The sequence below is a fragment of the Odocoileus virginianus genome, chromosome 4 (genome assembly GCF_023699985.2).
Source record: "Odocoileus virginianus isolate 20LAN1187 ecotype Illinois chromosome 4, Ovbor_1.2, whole genome shotgun sequence".
NCBI lineage: Eukaryota > Metazoa > Chordata > Mammalia > Artiodactyla > Cervidae > Odocoileus > Odocoileus virginianus.
This window is the reverse complement of record NC_069677.1, coordinates 56,160,665-56,186,415: the sequence shown is the minus strand read 5'-3', so window position 1 is coordinate 56,186,415 and position 25,751 is coordinate 56,160,665. Positions and strand designations below refer to the sequence as shown.

General features: G+C 44.7%; 1 protein-coding gene across 1 annotated transcript in view; it reads right to left on the bottom strand.

The window, feature by feature from the left end:
* The window catches only part of CLRN1 (clarin 1), a 49,289-nt gene extending 26,224 nt beyond the window's left edge, over positions 1-23,065 (bottom strand). Inside the window, exon 1 of the mRNA XM_020886556.2 lies at positions 22,764-23,065. Within this exon, the coding sequence (XP_020742215.2) occupies positions 22,764-23,016 (253 nt within the window). The 5' untranslated portion in view covers positions 23,017-23,065. The remainder of the gene's footprint in view (positions 1-22,763) is intronic.
* Between the last annotated feature and the right edge of the window lie 2,686 nt (positions 23,066-25,751).

Sequence of the window (25,751 nt, the reverse complement as noted above, 5' to 3'; positions counted from 1 at the left end):
GCGGGGCCGCAGGGGCTCCTCTGGCTGGGGAGCGGGGGTGCTGGGGCTCCTCTCTGGGGAGCGGGGGCTGCAGGGGCTCCCCTGGCTGGGGAGTGGGGCCGCAGGGGCTCCCCTGGCTGGGGAGCAGGGGGCGCCGGGGCTCCTCCGGCTGGGGAGCGGGCCGCAGGGGCTCCTCTGGCTGGGGAGCGGGGGTGCTGGGGCTCCTCTGGCTGGGGAGCGGGGCCGCAGGGGCTCCCCTGGCTGGGGAGCGGGGGGGCGCCGGGGCTCCTCCGGCTGGGGAGCGGGGGCCGCCGGGGCTCCCCTGGCTGGGGAGCGGGGGTGCTGGGGCTCCTCTGGCTGGGGAGTGGGGCCGCAGGGGCTCCTCTCTGGGGAGTGGGGCCGCAGGGGCTCCCCTGGCTGGGGAGCGGGGGGCCGCCGGGGCTCCTCTGGCTTGGGAGCGGCGGCTGCAGGGCCTGCCAGCTTCAGCAGCTGTGGCTCAAAGCTCAGCAGTCGTGGTTCCTGGCTCTGGAGCACAAGCTCTGGGCTTGCATCACACCAGCTTACTTGCTCCAAGGCATGTGGGATCTGCCCAGTTCAGGGGTCAGACCCACGTCTCCTGAATTGGCAGGTGGATTCTTCACCACTGCACCACCTGCGAAGTCCCCATTCTATTCCTTTTAGTACAGTTTGAGGGAAAAAATTACCACGCTGCATGCATTATCTATTCAATAAATACATGAATATTAAAAACAACACAAAAGGATAAATGAAGACAGAAAGTTCCCATGACTGTTCTAGATTAAAAGAGGCTTTAGGAGATATGCTGACCAAATGCAATGTGTCGGTATTGTTTGTGATTTGAACAACACTTTATAAAAGACATTTTTGAAATAACCAAGGAAAATTGACCGCGGACTGAGTTTTAGATATTACATAACTGTTATTGATGTTGTTGGTTATGTTAAAGGTGTTGTGATTGTGTTTTGAAAAGTCCTTATTAATTAGAAATTGGATGGATGGATGGATAGATAAAAATAAAATAAGAAAGTGCCTCTGCTTTTTTGGAAGATGGAGGCACATGGGGTGTTGAAATGCTGAGCCTGGGTTGTTAGTGATTGTATTGGTCCCTTATGCCCTGCGTTCTGAGGGTACAGAGTGAACCAGCAGGTCTGTGATCACCTGCCCTCCAAAGATTCCAGCTTCTGAGACATCTCAATCAATCTGACCTGCTATTCTTACACTTTGGTCAGCGGTTGCTTTGGTTTTGACTAGCAGTTATCAAAAACCTTGGTTCCTTCTATCTCTGCACCTGAAGAATAGGCGGCAACCTCTTCACATCTGATGGGGCAGAAACCTGTCTGAAAATGGAGGGTTGTTACCAAATCGAAACAAAGGCAGAAGAAATTGTACTGATTAGCCTCCTGGAAAGAAAAGCCAGAAGCTAAAGTCAATATCACGGGGAGCAAGTTAATTCTTACGGAGTCTCTTAAAATTCCTACAGTTGTGAGAAAGTTACCCAGGAGGGCACTAATCCCTGCTTATTATGCTTACATCTTATCAAGTTTCTTTCTTTGATAAAAATTCCCTGAGGTCTATAATGACCAATCAGAACTCTGATAACAACCCTCCATTTTCCAACCAACACTAATCTGACTTTTCCTTTGCTGAAGATGAGAGCAGACCGTTCCAATAAAAATTGGAAGTTGTCGCTTTAATGATATTGGATATTTTGTGTCTAGGAGGTAGATTTGTTCCTCTTTCCATTCTTTGAGGTGTAGGATTACAACACAGAAGAAGGATTAGAACATGTTGATCTCCGGAGGGTCTGTCATTAATCCAGCGAGTCACTTCTGGCCTCGAGAAATTACTTGATTAGCTGTTGACACGTGAAAGGGAGTTATTTATGAAAACGGCAGCCGATGCCGTATTAATGGCACAGGCTTGGTCTGTGGGTTCAGCATCACGCTCCCTCTCTTTCATTCCCTCATCACTGATTTCCTCCATCTGTCTGTGACCCCGTGTGTCTGGGTCTCCTCATCCTTCAACCACCCAAACCCCTAATTACCCTTCTTGTTTTCCCCAGACTTCTTCAAAGAGAAATATATGAGTAATAAAAATACAAATAAAAATAACAGTTAAATAATTATATGGCATTTGCTGTGTGCCACATGCTTTAGGTATATTGCATAAATCAGCACACTTAATACAGCAATATAAAGAAAGTGCTATTATATGCTCCGTGTATAGATTAAAAATAAAGAAGGCACAGAGAAGTTAAGTAAGTTGTATAAAGTCACACAGTGGTCTCACTGCCTTTGCTTTTACTTTGCCCTCTATTGTCAAGATTAAAGTAAAATTAATACAGCAAAAAAAAATTCTCTCTTTTTAATGTAGTTTTGTGCATTTTGACAAATGCTTGCAATCATGTAACCACCTCCACAATCAATTTATCTTAACAGAACTATTCCACATTTCCCCAAACTTCCTGTTTCCCCTTTGTAGTCAACCCATCCTCCGTACAAATCTCCTGAATGTGTGACTTTATAAGAAACGGCCCAGTGTTTTCTGGAGTGGCTGTACCATTTCTTCCCTGCCTGCCATGTATGAGAGTCCCAGTTGTTCTCCTTTCTTGCTGACACTTGGCAGGTTTTTTAAAATGGTAGTCATTTAATAGAAGCGTAGTTTATCTTGTAGCTTTAATTAGCGTTTGCCAAATGACTGATGAGGTTGAGCATCCTTTTGTGAGTTTATTTGCCTTCCATATATCTTTTTTGTTGTTGAAGTGTCTGTTCATATCTTTGGTGCATTTTTTACTGAATTGTTTATTACTATTATTATTGAGTTTCAAGAATTCTTTCTGCGTGCTGGATACAAGGCGTTTATCAGATAAGTAATTCACAAATATTTTCTCTGAGTTTGTGGTTTGTCTTTTCATTCTCTTATCGGTGTCTTTTGAAGAGCAGTCCTTATTTTTAAGAATTCCAAGTTATCATTTTTTTTCTTTTATGTATCATGTTTAAGATGTCAGATCTAAGAAGTCTTTACCCAATGCAAGGTCACAAATAATTTCCCCTATGTTTTCCTTCTAGAAATTTTTTAGTTTTAGGTTTACAGTTAAGTCTATGATTCATTTTGAATTATTTTTTGTGTAAGGCCAAGGTTAAATTTTTTTACATATGAGTACCTAGTGTTTCAAGACTTTAAAAGCTGACCATAGACTTAACATATGACCCAGCAATCCTATTCCTAAATGTTTACAATGGCTTTATTTATATTTGCTAAAAACTGGGAACATTTTAATATTCATCAGCTGGTGAATGGACAAACAAGCTGTGGCCTGTCCATAAATAAGCGACCCCATGGACTACAGCCTGCCAGGCTCCTCTGTCCATGGGATTTCCCAGGCAAGAATACTGGAGTGGGTGCCATTTATTTCTCCGTAGTAATACAAAGGAACGGAATATTGTTGTACATGATGGCATGTGTGGATCTGATGAATGCGTTATGCTAACAGAAAGTAAGTGAATTCGAAAGGCTGCATATTGTATGATTCCATATAGATGACATTCTGGAAAAAGCAAAATGAGAAGGACAGAAATTATAAGGATCATTGGTTACCCAGGGTTAGGGGTAGGGGAGGAGACTGACCACAAAGGGGCATAAGGGAAACGTGGCGGGTAATGGAAATGTTCTAGATCTTGATTGTGGTGGTATTAACATGCCTCTATGCATCAGTCAGAATTCATAGATCTGTACATGAAATGAAAAGGATGAAATGTACAGTGTGTAGTTATAGCTGAGATGGTTGGATAACGTCACTGACTCAGTGGACCTGAGTTTGAGCAAACTCCAGGAGAAAGTGAAGGACAGGCAAGCGTGGCGTGCTGCAGTCCATGGGGCTCAGAGTCAGCCACGACTGAGCATCTGAGTAACAATGGCAGTGAACCTCACCAAAAACAAAGAAAAGCAGGAGGAACAAGGTGTAAAGTGAGTGCTGCCTTCCAGATGTGAGTGACAGCCTCGGCAAAGGTGACCTTTTGGCATGGAGGGAGGAAGGGCTTGGTTAGAGATGAGAAAAGCAGCACTGGGCCAGGAGTCGGGCACTCAGGTTCGGGTCCACTCTGGGACTGTGAGCAGGTTAATGGGTCCTCTTTCTCTCTGTAAAATAAGGGTCTCCATGGAGCAGCCCGGGGATGGACCAGGCATTTGAAATTAGACAAAAGAAATTCAGTTTCAGCTTCTTTTCTAACTCTCTGAACTCCCTAAACCTTGATTTCTTTGGGGAAAAAATAAGACTAAGGGGATTCCCTGGTGGTCCAGTGGTTAGGACTTGGCACTTCCACTGTGGGGACCTTTATTTGATGCCTGTTCGGGGAACTAGGATCCCACAGGCTGCATGGCACAGCCAATTAAAAACAGTAATAATAATAAGACCAATCCCATCTTCCGCTCACATCTGTGAGGATTTGATGACATCATGGAAGGAGACCCTAGTGTGTGAGCAGTGCTCGGGAGAGGTCTGCTATGGTGCACCCCTGTCTTAGGCCAATTTCCCCACCATCCATCCCTCCCCACCACCTCAAAGACACTGGTCTCCTCTCTCTGCCACAGAATCAGCTTCCCCGTCTGTTGGATCAGTCCCATGAGCACACAAACATGCTCTCATTTTTCTCATCTTAAAAAGAAAATCTCACGTAAGTCCTCCTCCAGCTCGTGCCCCCTTCCTCCGTTTCCCTCACAGCAAAAGCTCTCAGGGAGTTGCCTACATTCTCAGCATCTCCTCTCCACCTTCTCTCTCGAACCTACTGCACGAATGTTATTAACACATTTCCCAGGGCACCAAAGAGCTCCAGGCCGTCAAACCCAGGGGTCCGTCTTTCTCCTCATCTTAGCCGGCTACGTCTGGCACAGCGGCTCCATCCGCCCCACTCCTGGAAACACTTTCTTCTCCTGGCTTCCAGACACTGCCGTCTCCTGGGTTTGTTTCCTCCCTGGCCACCATCTTGATCTTCTTTGTTAATTCACCTCCTGAGTCAGCCAGAGGACAGCTCAGTCCTGTGACCTGCCCTCCTCTCCTTCACTCTCTCCCCTGGTGCTCTATACGGCATCATAGCTTTGGCCAGAAATCCCCTCAAACAGATGTTTCCAGCCCAGACTTCTTCCTGAACCCACACTTGTATGTCCTCCAATTACCTACTGAGCATCTTGACTGGGATGTTGAGCAGGCATGTCCGTGCGTCCCAAAGTGAGCTCAGAATCTCCTCTTCTCACTCTCGCTTCCTTTAGCTTTCTTCCTTTCGGTTGCCGGCAGTCCCATTCGTCCTTGGCCTCGTCCTCAATTCCTCTCTGACTCTCACGCTCCACGGTGAACCCATCAGGAAAACCTGCTGGTTCTGCCTTCAGAGCCTGGCGGCGTCTCCCTGTCCCCACCGCTCCTGCTGGTCTGAGCCGCCAGCATCTCTCACCTGGAGGACAGCCAAGGGATTCCTCACCACTCTCCCTGCCGCCCCCCTCCATCCCGCACTGCGCGCTCAACCCCGTGGCCGGTGGGATCTTTCAAAAGTGAGTTGGGTTGTTTCAGTTCCCCACTGAAGCCCTTGTGGTGGATTATCTCACTGAGCATAAGCCAGATCATTACGATGGCCTCCTAGGTCGCACGCGCACGAGACTGGACTTCTTGTCAAACCTCTGACTCCATCTGCCCCCGGTTCCCTGGCTTGGTGCGCCGCGCCCCTGGTCTCACGCCTGTGCTTCAGACGTGCCCCAAACACTCGCACCCCCGCGCCTTTCCTTGCCCTGTCCCTTCTGCCTGTATGTCCCCTCGATATCCTCACAGCCTGTCCCTTCAGCTCCAGGTCTGCACTTAGATGCCACTTTCTCAGGGGCACCTTCTTTTTTAAACTTCATTTATGTTTAATTGAAGAATAGCTGCCTTGCTATATTGTGTTGGTCCCTGCCATACGTCAACGTGAATCTTAAAGTCGCAGCCCCCTGCCCAGCTACCCACCCCCCGAACTGCCAACGCCTTTCTTTCCTTTTATTTTTCTCCACGGCGGTGATCACCGTCTGATAAATTCTGTATTTTCACTTCTTTGTATGTTTCCCCCATAACATGAGGACACGTGCCTGGGTCTGTTTTATCCACTGCTGTCTTCCTGGCACCTAAGGATGCTGGCCGAACAGTATTTCCCAACATTTTTTTTCACTATTGCTTCTCACCCCAGGAGTCTTTTTAGACATTTCTCCTAATCGCCCTCCACTCATGAAATTTTAATACCACAGATATACTATATATTAGTTTCTGTATTATATTTGTATGTGTACTGTCTACCATATAATATACACTTTTTGAAGGAGTAGGGGTTTTTGCTTGCCCTGAAGAACTAATTTTCACCTCCTTAGGGGGTTTCTGCTGCTGTGGAGAATGCCCGATGCAGCTGCTGGACACACGTGTGTTGGATGGATATGTCTCGCTCCAAGGAGGATGTAGGGGCAGAGCCTGGTTAGCAGGTCTGGGGTTTCTAGGTGGAAACCAGTGATTCTGATGGGAGGGCGTTAGTGCAGCATGTGTGAGGAGGGGAAGAAGTCAGTCCATCCAGAGACCCCAGGGCAAAGGAGATGAAGAAGCAGATTGGCAGTTTTAAGTGTGTTGGGAGTTTCTGGTTGAGAACCAGAATTTGTCCTTTGAGTCAGGCAGTTACTGGTGACCTTAATAGAAGCTGTTTCTGGGGTAGGTGGTAATCGAAGCTGAGTTGAAAGAGCTTTTGGAGAGAATCTGGGACAATGTGGAAATAGAATAGTTGCCAAAGGGGTGAGAGGAGCTAGTGTGGGTTTGTTTTTTTTTTTAAGAAGTTGAAAGACCTGGCTGGCAACTGGAATGGAATTTGAAATCTCTTTATTAAAAGAAAAATTTTAATCCAACATACTTGGGGGATTGTCAACATGTTAGATGGAAACTGACTGCTGTTTAATAATAAAGTTTAAAGTTTGGAATCTGTGAAAGAATCCACCTCAAATGTGAATATGACACAGCTCTTTTTTGTTGCCAGGGTGGGAGAACGGGGGAAAACGGACTTGCTCTCGCTGCGTTTCTATTAGTTGTCTAACATTCCTGCTCTTTATGGAGGGACCTTATAACTGAAAAATGTTGTGACATTGAAATGGAAATTAAGATGTGAATTTCACCTGCAATCCCATCAACATAAAAAGCAAGCCTTTCCTTTGTTTTTTGTTCCTTTCAAATATATTACTGTAATCATAATGAAGTTCTGAGGTCACATTCTGTTCTTTTTATTCAGGATATAAGCACTCCCCATGTCACGCAGATTGTCTTTATAACGACCATTGAGAGAACTGCATGGATTTTCCATCAAACTGATGCCCTGATGTCCATTAGGCTGACTTCCATTATTTCAGCATTATGGTCACTGCTTCCCATGAACATTTTCAAGTATATACCTTTTTCTTTCTCATTATAAGGGTGGGTGATATTCAGGATTAACCTTTTTGGAGGCATTCCCAGGAACAGAATGACTTGGGCCAGACTACTAAGAGAACACCATCTAGATATGTAGATACAAGGGAATCTAAAGACGGTGAGTTATGTTCTGTAACACTCATGTTAAACTCCTGGTTCAAAGCTCAGTTCCTCTTTGGGAAGTCTGGAAAGCAGAGATTTCAGACAAGATATCAAGTTAGAAACAGTGCTGGAAGGAACTAGATGTTGGGTTGTCTCTCCTAATAGAGTAGAAGGCGTCCAGGTTGTAGGAGGGCTTCCCTGGTGGCTCAGGCGGTAAAGAATCTGCCTGTAATGCGGGGAGACCAGCGTTTGATCTCTGGGTTGGGAAGATCCCCTGGAGAAGGGAATGGCTTCAACCACTCCAGTATTCTTACCTGGAGAATTAGATGAACAGAGAAGCCTGGCAGACTACAGTCTGTGGGGTTGCACAGAGTCAGACATGACTGAGCAGCTAACACATGCATCCCTGCACATACAAGTCACAGGAGGGGAAGGGAACCCGCATGGCTGAGCACACAGAAAGCCTGTGGGACCCTCGTGACTACAGTCTGCGCTCATGAAACAGCCGAGTCACTCCTCCGTTAATGGCTGGGAGTGAAAACACAGTCACAGGTGATGCTCTCTGGAGGAAGTTTACTGTCCTGCCGTCTTTCGGTGGGAGGCTCTGTTCCTCAAGTTGTCTGTCTTGTCTCTGGACCCCCCCTCTCCTTGAGCCCCTGAACTGTGGTCCCCCCATCTCTGCAAAGCCTTTCCCAGCCTCTCCCCCTTCTGTCCCTTTTTGGGTATTCCAGATTCCCCAGCTCTTAAGCACCTGCCCCACTCCAACTCCGTTTCCCTCAGTCTTATCTGGCTTACAAAAGGCTCGAAGATATCTCACGAACTGAACTCTTCTGTTTCAGAGCGGAAACAGAGGCCCTCAGAAGATGTCCCACGTCTAGGCCTGCTCCCGGCGCTCTCAGACACTTTCCTCACTGTCCTTTCTGAATCCATTAATCATCTGCCTGTCCCATCTGTCTGCGGCCTTCTCCTCCTGCGCTGTATCCCCTCGGCGTAGACTTGCAGTCAATACCCTCCCACTATATGTACGTATGTACACACACACACACAAATGCACACACACCCACACGTGTACACCCACACACAGACACACAAATGCACACACACCCACATGTGTACACCCACACACACACACACACAAATGCACACACACCCACACGTGGACACCCACCCACACACACACACACAAATGCACACACACCCACACGTGGACACCTATACACACACACACGTGGACACCTACACACACACACACACCCACACGTGGACACCTACACACACACACACACAAATGCACACACACCCACACGTGGACACCCACACACACACACACACAAATGCACACACACCCACACGTGGACACCCACACACACACACACACACACAAATGCACACACACCCACACATGGACACCCACACACACACACACACACAAATGCACACACACCCACACACACGTGGATGCCTACACACACACACACACAAATGCACACACACCCACACGTGGACACCTACACACCCACACACACACACACACACACACACAAATGCACACACACACACACACACGTGGACACCTACACACACACACACAAATGCACACACACCCACACGTGGACACCTACACACACACACACAAATGCACACACACCCACACACACGTGGATGCCTACACACACACACCCCCACGTGGACACCTACACACACACAAATGCACACACACCCACACACACGTGGACGCCTACACACACACACCCCCACGTGGACACCTACACACACACACACAAATGCACACACCCCCCCACGTGGACACCTACACACACACACACAAATGCACACACACCCCCACGTGGACACCTACACACACACACACACAAATGCACACACACCCACACGTGGACACCTACACACACACACACACAAATGCACACACACCCACACGTGGACACCTACACACACACACACACACACAAATGCACACACACCCACACGTGGACACCTACACACACACACAAATGCACACACACCCCCACGTGGACACCTACACACACACACACACACACACAAATGCACACACACCCCCACGTGGACACCTACACACACACACAAATGCACACACACCCACACGTGGACACCTACACACACACACACAAATGCACACACACCCACACGTGGACACCTACACACACACACACACAAATGCACACACACCCACACGTGGACACCTACACACACACACACAAATGCACACACACCCACACGTGGACACCTACACACACACACACAAATGCACACACACCCACACGTGGACACCTACACACACACACACACAAATGCACACACACCCACACACACGGACACCTACCACAGCCACACACCCTCCAACCGTGGACACTCGATACAACACCACAACAAATGCACACCACCCCCCACGTGACACCTACACACACCCACACACAAATGCACACAAATCCGACCCCCACCGTGGACACCATACCACACACACACACCACAAATGCACACACACCCACACTGGACACCCTAGACGCACACAACACACACAAATGCACACACACCACCCACCACGTGGACACCTACGCACACACACAAATGCACACACACACACACACATGGGACACCTACACACACACACACAATGCACACACACCGCACCCGTGGACAACCTACACACACACACACACACAAATGCACACACACCCACACACAAATGCACACACACCCACACGTGGACACCTACACACACACACAAATGCACACACACCCACACACACGTGGACGCCTACACACACACACACACACAAATGCACACACACCCCCACGTGGACACCTACACACACACACAAACACACACACACACACGTGGACGCCTACACACACACACACAAATGCACACACACACACACGTGGACGCCTACACACACACAAATGCACACACACACACACGTGGACGCCTACACACACACACACACACAAATGCACACACACACACACACGTGGACACCCACCCACACACACACACACAAATGCACACACACCCCCACGTGGACACCTACACACACACACAAACACACACACACACGCCCTAGCCTGGCCTTAGGACTCTCCCTCAGTCTTCTCTGGGTCCTTACCTCTCCTTCCCTCCTCAGCTCCCACAGAGTCCTTACCTCCCCCTTCCCCCCTTCCTACAGGAGCACCACTCCATCAAGACTGCTCTAGCAAAGGTCCCCATGACCTTCTGGTATAAGGTTCAAAGCACTGTTTTCACCGTCTCTCACTGACTCCTCTGTGGTGGTCAGGACCGCCGCCCCCCGGTTGACCATTGCTGCTCCCGTGGCCTCCCCAGCCGGCTCCCTCCCAGGTCACTGACCATCTCCTCTCCTCTCCTTTATCATGTCCCTCCTCTTCTACCTGGAAATATCAGTGCTTTCTAGAACACATCTTTCGCCTTCTCATTTGATTCCCCCTGAGAAGCCTCCTCTTCTTGGAGTTGTAGCTCCAATTACCACCTCCAGTCTGCAGGATCCCACCTCTCTGCCTTCGCCCAGCCTCGCTCGTGACCTCCACATCTGTATAACTGATGGACGTCTCCTGTTGCTAACCCATTGTGAACTCATTAAACGTGGCCAAAAGCCGTTTCACCTCCACTCTAAACTGGCCCCTTCTCTATTTATCCTGGCAAGTGATCCCAACCATCTAGCCAGTGGAAGTCTGGGGTTCACCCTCTATCACCAAGTTCTGCTGATATTTGCTTCTGATTATTTTGGGAATATTTGCCTCCCTTTCCAGCCTTCTGACAACGCTTCAGTTTGGGCCTCCACATCTTGGAGAAACCTTCTGCTTATCTCCCTGCCTCTCTTTCAGTCTTCTCGCCTGTCTTCTGTCCTGACACAAACCTGCTCAGCATCCTTAAATGGTATCGTGATGCCTACAAGATAAAGTGAGCCAGTGAGGCCGCTCACATTCTCTTCTCTTCTTCCTCTCCAGCCTGCCCTCCTCCTCCTCTTGCCTCTCACGCATCCTCTGCGCTGTGGCCACAGTAGGCTCTTCCCGCCTCGGTTCATGCTGTTCATTTGCTCAGAATGGCTTGCTCAATGCCATCTAGTGACATCCCACTCTCATCCTTACTTTCCTCTCATCTCTCTGCGCCTTGCCCTGACAGACAGTAGTTCGGTTTCCTGGAACTTTATAAACAAAACTGATCGTGTTGATGATAATGATCATGGGCACGATTACACCGTCCATAGTTCTGGCTCTTCCCCATTCTGGGCTGGATTTCCTATTCTGGCTCCTTTGAGGGCCCCGTCATGTAACATCCTTGGTGTGCGTCAGTTCCAGGTCAGAGAATTTAGTTGCCTGGGTGAGCGCTCTTTGTTACAATAACTGGTAATATTACAGATGGTGACTGAATCCTGGAATGGAACTACAGCTAATCTCCGATGAATATGTACTGTGAGCAAGAAATCAATCTATGTTAATTTTTTTTTTTTTTTTTTGGCTGCCCTGAATGGCTTGCAGGATCTCTCAACCAGAAATTGAAACTGGTCCACAGCAGTGAAGACCCAGAATCCTAGGCCATCATGGAATTCTAAGTCTTTTGTTGATTTAAACCTATAATATGTGGGCTTTATTATTAAAACATAGCCTCGCCCGTCTTGACTGAGAAAACTGTACATATAGCTCTTACAAGTGGTCAGTTATTTAAAAATACTTCTGCTGGATTCTTAGGTGTTTAGGAACAAGTACTCTCTCATTCCCCTTGTGTCCTCAGGGTCTAGAAGTGCTCTGGAGCACATAAGCAAGGATGATCTTTTTAGGGGGTGGTTAGGGCATGCATACTCTAACTTACAAAGAATTTGTATTTTACATATGAAGTGACATTGTTTTCAATAGACCATTGGAAAGTAATAAGAATAAGATTTTTTAAAAAGCTGTTTGTTTTTACTAACTGCTAAGTATATTCTTTTATTACTTGCCATTAATCCATGTTTTATTTGATGTCTCTAAATGTATGGCTTTCATTTCAGTTGCCTTAAAATTTATTTCATTTCTGTCTCCTGGGTTCTTCTGCTGTATTTTATCCTGAAACCTTGTTCTCTGTTTATCTCTTACTGATTCTAGTCTAACAGTCACATCTTTCATCCTGCAATTCTTAAAACAGGACTCAGTAAACCTGGTCTAAGCCTATGTTTAGGCACTAATCAAGGGTATGAGGTGGATAGAATATCACACATGACCAAAGGAAGAAGAGCGGGGAGCTGATGGGAAGAGAGAAAAATAGTTAGACATTAATCACAAGATGACAGGCTGGGACAAGAGTAGCTTTTGCAATCAGAAAAGTGAAAGTGTTGCTCAGTCGTGTCTGACTCTTTGTGATCCCACGGACTGTAGCCCGCCCGGCTCCTCTCTCTGGCCATGGAATTCTCCAGGCAAGAATATTGCAGTGGGTTGCCATGCCTTCCTGCAGGGGATCTTCCCAACCCAGGGATTGAACCCAGGTTTCCTGCATTTCAGGCAGATTCTTTACCATCTGAAGCACTAGGGAAGCCCAAGTTTGAGATTAAATCTGGTTTGCCATTTACCGCTCATGATGCTTCAGCTCCTTGTCTGTAAATGTGGATGGTAATAGAAATAAGTTGCATAACTTTTGAGCAACACAATGAGATCATTTATATGGAAGTTCTATAAATTTTACATAACCACTTAAGCATTTTTTTAACATAACGAAAATGGCAGAAGAGTTGTATTTTCACCAAGAGTGAGATACTTAAGGGACTTCCCTCATGGTCCAGCAGCTAAGACTCTGCTCTCCTAATGCAGGGGGCCCGGGTTCGATCCCTGGTCAAGAAAACAGATCCCACATGTAGAAACTAAAAAAAAAAGATCCTGAATGCCACAGCAAAGATTGAAGATCCTGTATGCCACAACTGAGATCCAGTGCGGCCAATAAATAAGTATTTTTTGGAAAAAGAGTGGGAGATTCAAGAGCCCAGTGCCATGTGAGAACACCTGCGTTTTCAAGTCTGAGGATTGATTCCTGGGACTGGTGGGAGTTATCCAGCCCATAGGTGGAGCCATATCTGCCCTTGAGGACCTAATATCCTCCCGAGCAGCCCAGAGATTTCATGGCATTCAGACGATCTGTCTTGCAGCTCAGCGGATTTGTTTGTTTGTTTTTTCCCCCTGACCTGACAGGTGACTACTGCTGTACCTAATCCAAGAACTTCAAATGCGATCACTTATTTGCTGCTTGTCACACACTCCCCTCAGGACCCGATCTACTGTCCCATTCTTGCTTCTGTGTCCCTTGTGGAATTCCTTGCACATTCTCTGATGGCACACCTCTCAAGAGGGGCCCTGATAGTCTTCAGGAGACAGGGAGATGGAGGCCAAGACACTAGCTTTATCTTGATAAAGTGCTGGAGAAGGTGGTTTAGATTGTCCACCCAGTTCCATTGAATTGGTTGGCCTCACACCCCAACCTCTGCCCTCACCTGTCAGCAGAAGCCTTTCTTCCCCAGGGCAGACCTGGCACCCTGACTCTGGCCAGGAGAAGAGCAGACTCCTGTAACTGGTGGGCAGATTTGGAAAGACCAAATGCCTTTGAAGCCACTGAGGCTGGGAGCCAAGCTTGCTCAGTTTCTTACTGTAAGCCCACCACTCAGATCTGTTGTTCCCTCCGAGCCCAGATGGGTGTGGATGAAGTGTGAGACCCTTCCTAGAAATACGCCCGCTAAGGGAATGGGAGGCAAGCGTTCCAGCTTGAACTTGAGCAGAAAACCTCCCAACTGTTTGGGAATAATACTGTACATGACTTCTCCGCCCGCCCTCCTTCTGGTGACCTCACCCTAACACGGAGGGCTCCTGACTCTTCCGCCTCACCCGATTCCGCCAGTCTCGGCTGTCATCCGCCGCATTACTTCTCAACCTTGGCTACACATTAGACTCACTTTGGGAGCATCTAAGCCACCCAGTGCTCAGGCCCCACCTCCGGAATTCCCGATCCAGCTGCTCGGGGATGGGGCCTTGGCATCGGTAGTTTTCAGGACTCCCTGGGTGATTCTAAAGCACAGCAGGGTTACAGACCACTGATCTAATGGTTTAGGTCTCATCGACCCTATCTGTCTTCATCTGGCCAGATGTAAATTGCAGGTGACACCATCTGTGAAGCTCTCAAAACGAAGGCAGCCTCTGACAATCACGTTAGCAATGGTGCCGCCTCTTCTTCCTAGATTAAAGCCGTGGTGGTAGCTTCAGAGGTCCTGTTTTTCTTCTTGACTTGTCCTTCACATGAAAGGGATGTTTCAAAAAGAAGTTGTATGTGGCCCCTTGGTGCTCAGCTATTCATTTTCTTGAAAGAGACTAAGGGGGAAGATTTCTTTCTTCTTACAGAAATGCTCTTTATATGACTTTTCGCCTCAGCCCGTCTGCAGCCTGTCATTATGAAAATCCAGTAAAAGACATTCCCTGACATAAACTCAATGCATTCATCTCCTTTAATATCACCCCAGATCTCACACCCAGGTATCGAGCCAAGCTTCTGATGGCTCCATGGTCAGGGAGTATGAAATCCATGACCCCAGCACTTAAAAGGATGAGACTTGATGATATGATAGAACCACTTAAAATGGAGTTTTCTCAGTACCTCGCCTGAATTTCTCTCAGCTGAACTCTACCTATCTGACTCCAGCCTATGTGAAGCAGCCCCATCAGTGAGTCTTAATCACCCACAGCGGCTGAGGGACGGCAGATGCTTTGGTGCATATGTGTCTCCGATAACAGAACCTATTTAACTGCTCCGAATCCACAGGGTATGATTATGTTGGGGTAATAACTCCCAAGAATGGCTTTGCCACAGTTATAACATGCTGAGAGGGAGTGAAATACGAATCCTGCATAAATTAGTCTGCCAGGTACCATTAGCTATTAGTCAGTGCTATCAGACCTGTAATAAAAGGGGATCATACCACAGCCACTCTGGCTGTTTAGCTACATGACTGGATGAAAGGCAAATCTGACATTGTTTCATTTAAGTCAGTTTTTTTTAAAATCTACCGCTTTTAGCTTTATGAAATCCCTAATACAGTTCAGAGATTAAAATGAGCTTTTATTTTTCGTCTTTTGAGAAAAGAGATCTTGATTTATACTCTAATTCTATCCCATTGACTCCTCATATCAGTTTTTGTAGTGAATCAAATGTACCTGCATTTTTTTTTTTATTCCTGCTTCTGTTTTGAAACCTGTTCATGTCACCTCAGGAAGGAGCCTGCCATTTTCATCATTGCTGAGGTTAAATAATTATTGTAGTGCAAGTAGCTAAGTAGGGCTTCCCAGGTGGCATGGGTTTGACCCCTGGGTCGGGAAGATCCCTTGGAGAAGGAAGTGTCAACCCACTCCAGTATTTTTGCCTGGAAAATTCCATGGATAGAGGAGCCTGGTGAGCTATAATCCACGGAGTGACAAAAAGTCATACATGACTGAGAACATGTACTCACACAAGTAACTAACTTTGAAGATCTTACCATAAAGGTTTTCATCGGCAGAGATTTTTAAATGAGCTAACCACAGTTAAAATCAGGTATCTCTGCCTTCAGTGTTAACTATCAACATCAAGGTAATATAATTACATAACCCAAAGATTAGCCACAAGCATGTGACCTGCTCAACCTAGATTCTTAAACAGGCTCAGCTTAACTATTTTATTTTCTAAAGGTCAAAATTGGGGCTGAAATATCAGGGCCACTGAAATGTGAAATAAAGAGGCAGTGAATGAATTCAAATCTTAAGGCCAACTACCATCACTTGATTATATGAGAACTAGGTCTTGTGAAATACTAACATGGTTTTTCATCTGTGAGTTTTTTTCTTTCTTTTAAAATAAACTGAAGTAAAGTCAACTTACAATATTATATTAGTTTTAAATGTATAGCATAGTAGTTTTATCTTTGTATAGGTTATACTTCATGCAAAGTTATTATAAAATATTGACTACATTTCCTATGTTGTATCTTACTGGTAATGGGTAACTCTTAATCCTCTTCACCTACTTTGCCTCCACCACCTATCTCCCCTCTGATAACCACTAGTTTGTTTTCTGTATCTGTGAGCCTTTTTCTGTTTTATTTGTTCACTTTTTATTTCAGATCCCACATATAATTGAAAACATATGGTATTTGTCTTTCTCTGTGTGACTTATTTTACTAAGTATAACACCCTCCAGGTCAATCCACATTGTCACAAATGGCAAGAGTTCACTCTTTTTATGACTAATATCCCATTGTATATGTAAAACATATCTTTTTTTATCTATTCATCTGTCGACGGACACAGTTTCTATATCTTGGCTATCCTAAATGATGTTGCTTAAGAACATAGGCTTACATATATCTTTTTGAATTAGTGTTTTTGCTTTCTTTGGATAAGTATCTAGGTGTGGAATTGCCAGGTTGTGTGGTCGTTCTATTTTTAATTTTCTGAGGAACCTCCGTATAGTTTTCCGTAGTGGTTACCAACTTACATTCCCACCGACAGTCCATAGTGTTTCCGTCCCTTCCACATCCTCAGCAGCCTAGCATAGTCTTTTAAGTAAGTGGTGAAACTAAGTCCTGCTTGTACATTTTGCTCATCTCTTTGCGTAATGTGTGGAGACAGAAGGTGGGAGAGGAATGAGTAGATGGAGAATTTCAATCCTAGGTCTGCACTTAGTAGGTCTGTGGCTTTGGGAAATTTCTGTGACCTCCCTGAGTTTCCACTTCTTCCACTTGTATCTGTTCAAGAGAAGCAGGATCATAACGCCTCCGTCTAAAGACTGGAGATCATATATGCAAAATGCCTGGCACCCGTGAGACAACCTAGTAAATGGGCAGCTGAAGCTAGTATTATTTTCTCCTGGGCTGTCTGGAAGTCCTTGGGGAAGATGAGTCACCCTCCGAGATGAGAAGAGAAAGCAGGATGGGGTCGGGGGGGAGGGAGGCTCTAGAGGGAGGGGGTGTACGTAAAATTACAGCTGATTCAATTTGTTGCACAGCATAAACTAACACAACATTGTAAAGCAATTATACTCCAGTTTTTTAAACAAGCTTTCTTCTAAGGATGAAAAAAATAAACGAGAAAGCAGAGCAGAAAATTATAAGAACAATTTAGGAGACATCTTCCAACAGGTGAAGTTCACACACCAGGGTTAAGTTCCGAAAGTTCCCCTGAGAACCTGCCACACACAGTTTCAGAAACAGCCCCATCCACCTAGACTTCCTCTCCCAAGAAAGCATAGGTCAGTGACATTACTCGCTGTCAGGATGGAGGGTAATTTAAAGGGAAGGCGGGGGGTGGGGGGGGTGGGGTGGGGGTGGGTGTGTGTGTGTGTGTGTTTATACATATTTTGCTGCTGTTGATCAGTCACCAAGTCGGGTCTGATTATTTTGCGACTCCTTGGACTATAGCCCACCAGGCTCCTCTGTCAGTGGGATTCTCTAGACAAGAATACTGGAGTGGGTTACCATTTCTTCCTCCAGAGGATCTTCCTGACCCAGGGATTAAACCTGTGTTTTCTGCATTGGCAGTGGATTCTTTACCACTGAGCCAACATGGAAGCCTGTTTATACATATAAGCAAGACTGTAATTGTCAAACAAGGCTGATTTTGTGGATTGTTTTTTCCGATAAGGATATTAGATGGAGTTGTTAGGAAGGAGGCAGAGATAAATGTTCTTGTCCCGGACTAGCCAAAGAGAACCAGAAGTTCCTTCTCTCAAAATCATCTTTCCTGTATTTCTCACTAATCTGAGGATGATTTCTTCTTAAGTTCTGCCTTTGGGTAAAGAACATCCTTGGAGTGTTAAATATACTAGTCATTCTTCATTTCTTGACATTACCAGTTAATAAAATCAGATTCAGGAAAGAGGAGTTTTGCAGTGAAGATGGAAGAGGAGTTTCTAGGGGAAATGAAGAGAAAAAATAGAAGGAGGTTGGACAGCTTCTCCCTGCCTTTAGATCTCCATTTTTTGCTTTCTCAATGATTCTCTCTTAATTCCTTGAGGGTTTATGGCTGCTCCTGCTCTTTGGAACCCACTAACCCCTCTCCCTAGAATTCCAAAACATCCCATTTTTCATTTTCTCCTTCTTTAACCTGCAATTTTCTACACAAAAAGTGAAAGGTTATGACAGGGATTTAAAAAAGAAGCACTGACTTTGATAATGAAATTCATCTGGGTCCTAATAAACGGTAGGTATTTCAGAATACTTCAAACATCAGGTGCTTTAAGCATGAGAGAGCAAAGGCACACAAAACTCGCCACTTCTAATGATGGTGGCTAACATCTGCCAGTGGAAGCTGTGAGCATTTGAAACTAGAAGGGTCATGCAAATTTAAAGCTGAAGGGACCTTGTATAGAACAGCCAGCCTCTTGTTATACAGATCATAGAGTGTTTGAACTGGAAGAGATGTTAGAAATCACCTAGTTTCACCTCCCGTTTGATAGATGCAAGCACTGAAAGCCAATGAAGTGACATAATTTGCTTAAAGTCTAATCTCCAGCGAGTGGCAGAGTGCTGCCCCCATCCCAAATTGCTTATTCTTGATAGCGTCAGTTTACCAAACACTGATGAAGCATCCCTTTGTGACATGCATTATACCAGGTCCTGGTATAAGGGAGCACCAGGATGCATAATAGCCCCTGCCTTCTTAGGGCTCAGGATCCCCTTGCAGAGAAATACACTTTGCAAGAACTTTTAATACAGGCGATGAGAAATAACAGAGCGAGCATCAAGGTCTGCGAAGGAGAGAGGAAGAAGCAGTTATTTGGCCGTGAGAAGTTGGCTCTCCTCTTTGCGTTAGTGAAGATAGATAGAACATTACTATCTTCTAATCACTTTTTTCCTCAATGGGAGGAAAACCACCTCTCTGTTGGCTGAACTGTTCTGATGGGTGAGTGAGGCTACACAATAGGGCACCTAAGCTAAGAGGCCAGAGGGGCCCTGCAGGCTCAGTGAAACAGTACAAGTGCATCCTACCCACCTCCCTCCCACCAGGTAGTCTTCCCTGCACACAGTAGGCGTCCCTCCTAGCCCCACTGGGCCTGCTTCCCCGTGGCAGTACGCTACGCAAGAGGGGAGGGACAGGCAGTGTTAGCAGGAGGAGGAACGTCAAACATGTTTGCAGCCCCACCACGTGTAGGCAGAGTGATGGGAAAGATGCAGGACATACAGAATGGTGACCAGTAGATCACCCGGAACAGCTGGGATCAGCAGGAGACCACAAGGATAGAGTGCCAACCCTCAGTGATGGTCACAGAAATCCAGAATCCCAACTGTTCTACCCCAAAATATGTTTGAGAAGCTACCTTCTTGCTCACAGAAGTAGTTTCAACGCTCCCTCTGCAATCTGGGTCATATGCCTCAATTGGTCGAGAAGCTCTGCTTCTCTAAAATATGAAGTAAGCTAAACTTCTGTTAAGCTTTTTACAGATTTTCAATCATAAGGTCCAAATTAAGATGCTTTAAAAAGTATGACTCAAGTTGCAAGCTATGAAATTCTGTGATTGGTTAAATTTTGTTTTTCTGATTTAAAAAAAAAAAATTATCCCATATGTTTTCCCCAGCTCATTGAACTGTCTTGGCAATGAAGAGATCAGCACATCTAGGAATGATTAATGCCATATGATTCTTGAGGATCATATTTTGATAATGTTCTGCAGTGTTTCAAACCAAAACAAAACCACCCACACACCCTGAGCTCAAAACTGATACTTTTTGTCTTTATGGCTACTTTTAAAGTTTAAACACCATCATTAAAATTTCACAGGTGACATTTCAGGAAAAATTAAGCCGACCAGTTGTGCTGCCTTGAAAGGAAAACAGTCCTTCATTATAATGAATGAGATTGTGTGCTCCGTATGAATGCTAGGGATCTCGAGAAGATGAACCGCTGACCCGTAAGTGGGTGAGAATCAGCCAGAGTAAACGAGGCAGAAGTTCTCCCAGCATAATTGTACAGGCTCCCAGGGGAGATTTTTGTTATAATTAAAAGAGATAGAGTGGTCAACAGGGAATATTTAATAGGAGTAAACATGACAACATTGCCTAACTATTTTTCTGGTTCATTCTTCATCCTCATGTTATATTATATATCTGGGTTTTAAAAGTGACACATCCGTTGCACATACAAATGGTACACATGAACTTGTATAGCAGAACCAAACAAAAGCTCATTTAGAATATGGACACTGACAACGTCCAATGCATTCAGAATAAATCTCCAACTAAATTTGTCCAATGCAAAATTGTCTTCATTAGGCTGGGGAAAACATTCAGATAATCACAGGGACTAATGCAATGGTGTGAGGTAGGCGGGGGTATTATTTAAACCCCACCAGCTCTGAAACTTCACAGAAAGCAAAGGGGCCCCCAATGAGAACAACTTCATCACAGATAGAGCCGGCCGAGGACACAGCCATGAAAAACTGCTTCACTGAACTACAGAGGAATGTGGCCCTGGGAGGATTAAATGAGACAAAATATGCATAGGGCTTACTGTCAAGTGCGTATTTAGAAAACATATTATCGTTTTGGAACATATCCTGTGCTATGAGTAAAGTTTATCTTCATTTCACCGTGGAAAATGCAGAGACTCCAGAAAACCCCTGTAGGATCTCTGCTTTTGTCTAAATTCATTTATAAGAAGCTGTACTCACACTTTAGCTTGCCAGTGACTCATGGTTAAATCATTTCACTCATCTTTTTTCCTTTTTTGTCTTTTAATGCAGTTTCAATTCATGTGACATTCTGCTTTGTTCTTACCTCGCACCCCTTGGGAAGCTAAGCAACTCTAACAGCCCCCTTACCTTAATGAAATGAAGCCATTCAATAAAAAGGGTGGGGATCCACTTCATCCAATCTAGTCAATGATGATTTCTTAAAAAGCTGAAGACTAATTCTTGGGGATTTTCTGGAGCCCTGTGAAAACTCCTGTCACTTAATAGCCTATGTGAGTTGAAAGTTGGTGTCCAATGGTGCTAGGAAGTGGTAAGGAATGTTGTGGAAATATAAATAGGCCAGCACTGAAATTTAATTAGACACTGCATATGTTAATAATAAATTCAATTAATTTAGCTTTCCACCTATGCTAGGAAAAAAAAAAATACCCAGGCAAAATAATAATTCATTTTAAATGCCTCAATTGGTAACCTCCTTTCCTGAAGACTGATTTATGCAGTAATTTACTGGCTGTGTCTTCATAAGATTGTTCCAAACCAGCCCTTTTGAAATAATAATAATTTCTGAATGTGTGCTGGGAGAGATATAACAAATGACTTCTTATTAATTTTCATTTAATGAGTTGCCTATTCACATGGTAATTTTTTTAAAATTCTCTTCTTAAGACACACAGGTAGTAAATATTGTGGGTAACACTTCCATTTCACAAATATCGCAATAGGAAAATCTGTCTCTTATGCTCTATGTAATTCAAAGGTCAGTCAGCAGCAAGTTTTCTATCCTAAATAGGCATCTAATTCTTTCTCAGGTAGCATGGCACATTATTTTAAATTTCTATAGTCAGGTGATCCAAACTAGGTAAGGAAAAAAGAAAGAATATTTATCAACAGTAAAGTTCCTAGCAGGGAAAATAGGGGTATAGACAGAAAACAAAGTTATGTTTGCAAGGAGTAAAAACAGCTAGAGTTGGCTAAGGAGTCCATGACCCTGGTTCTTTTTTTTTTTTTTTTCCTTTAAACTTTTTATTTTGTATTGGGAAATAGCCAATTAACAATGTTGTGATAGTTTCCGCTGAACAGTGAAGGGACTCAGCCACACGTGTACATGACATGGGTTCTTTTTTAAAGAACAAAACAAAGATCTTCTCTTGCAGCTCTCCTATTTCTCCAAGCTCCCCTCTTTTAAAAAGGAGCCCATAATTTCTTACATAAATATTAATATTTAAGAATGCTTATCTTTACCAAAAGTTCAATTCCCTGGTAACTCATTAACTGTAAGTTGTCATAAGAAAAATAGAAAGAGTGAAATAACAAAAACTAGAAAGAAGCAGCTGCTCAGAAGAGATCTCTGCATTTCAGATGGTTCATACCTCTTCAACAAGTCCTGAAATAAACAGGGCAAGGTTCTTAAAAATAATTTCTTGCAACACTTGGAAGAGCGTGCCTACACTGTTAAAGAATTCAAATGGAACAGTTACTTACATGAGAAGCGAAAGGGCCTCTTCCCCAGGCCACACTGCCTCACGCCCTCTCCATGGAAGAGCCCGTACTGAATCTCCCCCGTGAACTTGCCCAGCTCCGGCCCCGACGCGTTGACGAGCTGGGCCCCAGTTTTGCAGAGAAAGGTGGCTTCGATCCACAAAGGCGTCCCCAGGGCCGCAACAGCTCCGAGGGCACACACAAAGCTTAACGTCCCGGCCGTGCAGAAAATGACTTTCTTCTGCTGGTTTGGCATGATGTGAAACGGTCTTATGAGGGTGAGGTTCAGAACCCAGACCTGTGTGACCAAGGAGAAATGACTGCCTCTTGGACTGTGTTTATTAGAGAAGCCGAACAGACAGATCCCAACTGGAGCGGCAACTTCACCACGGACGGCATCTCTCGCCAGGTTAAATGTCAGAATCCCAGGGTGGAGGCGGCTTCATCGTGCTTGCTTGACTGTCTTCCTGCTTTTCTCTGCTGCTTCTAGTTTGAAATCTTAGGACTAAGAACCTAGAGAATAAAACTCTTTCAAAGTGCCTGCAAATATCTGCTCTTCTATCCCCTGGTAACAGAGGTCTAAGGTATCAGATGGAGTCCTCTGTGTAACCTGATAAATGCCTCGCCTTTTCTCTGCTTACTGTCTGATTGGGTGAGTTGAAACTTTCAGAAACAGGCTTGGCTCCCTTGGTAAATGATCAGCTACTTAAGAAGTTCATTTATCTTTGTTTTTGTTTTAGGTGGGAGTAGAAGAGGAGTTTCATTAGAGGTATGAAGAATATATAAATACACACACACATTTTTATACATATGTATGTATATATACATATAAATATATATATGTACACACACAAATATACTGGCACTTAATTGATTTTGAAAAATGTTCTTTGTAGCAGAATAAAATATTGTACTGAATTGGTTTCTGCTTGGATCTAAAGCACCATAGACAGACCACTGGGACTCCTAACTCCTTTTCTCCTGGATCAATTATTTAGAACCAGTGTGTTGACGGAGAATTTTTTTTTCCTGGCACACAGAAATACGGAGATGCAGATGCAAATGTCTAGATTTCTAAGTGTTTTCCTTTAAGAAGTTGACAAGGGAGTGTAGTTCTGCATCTACAGTGGTTCTGGAAATATCAGAATCTGAAAGAAGACAGAGGCATTGTTGTGGAAATAATAGACTGTGGTCAGATGGAAGGCACTGAGAATTCATCACTGAAAAGCAAAGGTCCCAGCAGAGGTAATTGGTCAGGGAGACAAGAGGCAAAGGGTTGAGCAAGATTAAGTCACAAAGTGACTTTGGTTAAATTGTCAAGATCTGAAAACTAAAGTTCAGAATTCAGGGACAGATTTTTAACTCTGCATTTCCAGTGAGATTCCTATTTCTGCAAACAGACACAGTATGCATTTATGTGTGTGCGTGTGTGTTTAATGAATGTCTATTTATGCCACATTAGTGTGCTAGGCTTTAACTTACAAAGTGAACTTTCAGTTAGAATGTAGTATGTCTGATACCTTGCCAAATGTCTTACCTAAATTACCTAATTCTCATGATTACCCCATAAAGTGACAAGGAAGATCACAATGATATGCCCACATCATAGATAAAGAAACCGAGGCTCAGAATCGGCAGACAACTTGCCCAAGAGAGTTGGGGAGCTGGATTCAGATCCAGCCCTTGTCCTGGAAGAGATGAGCAGCTCTTCAGTTGGGTTGGGTTGGGCTGGAAGTAACAGGGTAGAGTGGCCCATCATCTGTTATACGTCTTAGGTGTTTGGGGAACACCGACATCTGCAGATGGAATTTTCCCACTTAGTCAAAAACATCTGTTTATGTTAGCTTATAGTCTCTCAATCCACGTTTAAGCATGGTAGCTTAGGAGAAATTAATCAATGAAGATTCTACACCTAGAGACATAATGAGTCTCTAGGTTAATAGAACTTTGAGGGGAACTTTGGACTTCTTAGCATAGCTACCCATTTTTAGTAATTGCCAGAGGCTGTCTTGTTGAAGATCGACAGCTAGGCATAGGACCAATTCAAGAATACCAGTGTCCTTTCAGGGAAGGAGGCAGGCACATAAACCATGGTCACAGGACAGGGCAAACACAAGATTCCAAAGAGGTGCTCAAAATTAGGTTTAATTCTTTTTCATGGAATGTGACACAACTGAATAAAAATTCATCACCGACTCTCTGGCTTCCCAATTAGTTCTCCACTGGATTTAGAGCAACGGCCATCATTGTCCACTAGCAAAACAAGGGGGTACTGCGTAACTGTCCCCAGTAAGCAGTTATGTGGGGGTACATGTGCTGTACCCATTCCAGAAGCTCTAAGGTGTCTAGGCAGAGCTAAGTTAATTAAATCAACATATTCTGTAATTGGAGGAAACAGAACATTTTCAAGCCTTGAAGCAGAAGCTACCCATAACTTCATCGTTACAGTTAATACCTCCTCAGAAACGCCATGGCGAGAGAGGGGTAGCCAGTGTAGAATGTTAGCTAATGAACAAAACTAGTCAAATGTACCTAACGCTGCCCACGAAGAAAAGCCCTGACCATGTGCATGGACAGCAGTCAGATCACATCAGTGCTTAAGTTTGCATCAGTCTGTAGTGGTTTTCTCTGATCTACAGAAGCATGAGAAAAATAAATACACCATAGTGAACTCACCTTTTATTCTTAAATTTGTGCCCTTCCTAATTTTTGTTAAGATTTCCTTTCCTTAATTAAATAATAGTAGTTGAATCTTTAGTGTCTTAACTTGACAAGTTAAAAAATTGGCAAACCTATATCTGTTCCCAGTGTTAAAAAATTATCTGCTGGTCTATGACATACAACTCATGGATCCTTGAGTGGCAACAATGAGACCTAAAGTCACACAGTGTCCTGGATGATCTCTTTGCTCATCCAGCTGCTCAATGGATCACTTGAGATTTTTTTTAAAAAACTGCTAATATCTGGGTCCTAATCCCTGAGATTCAGATT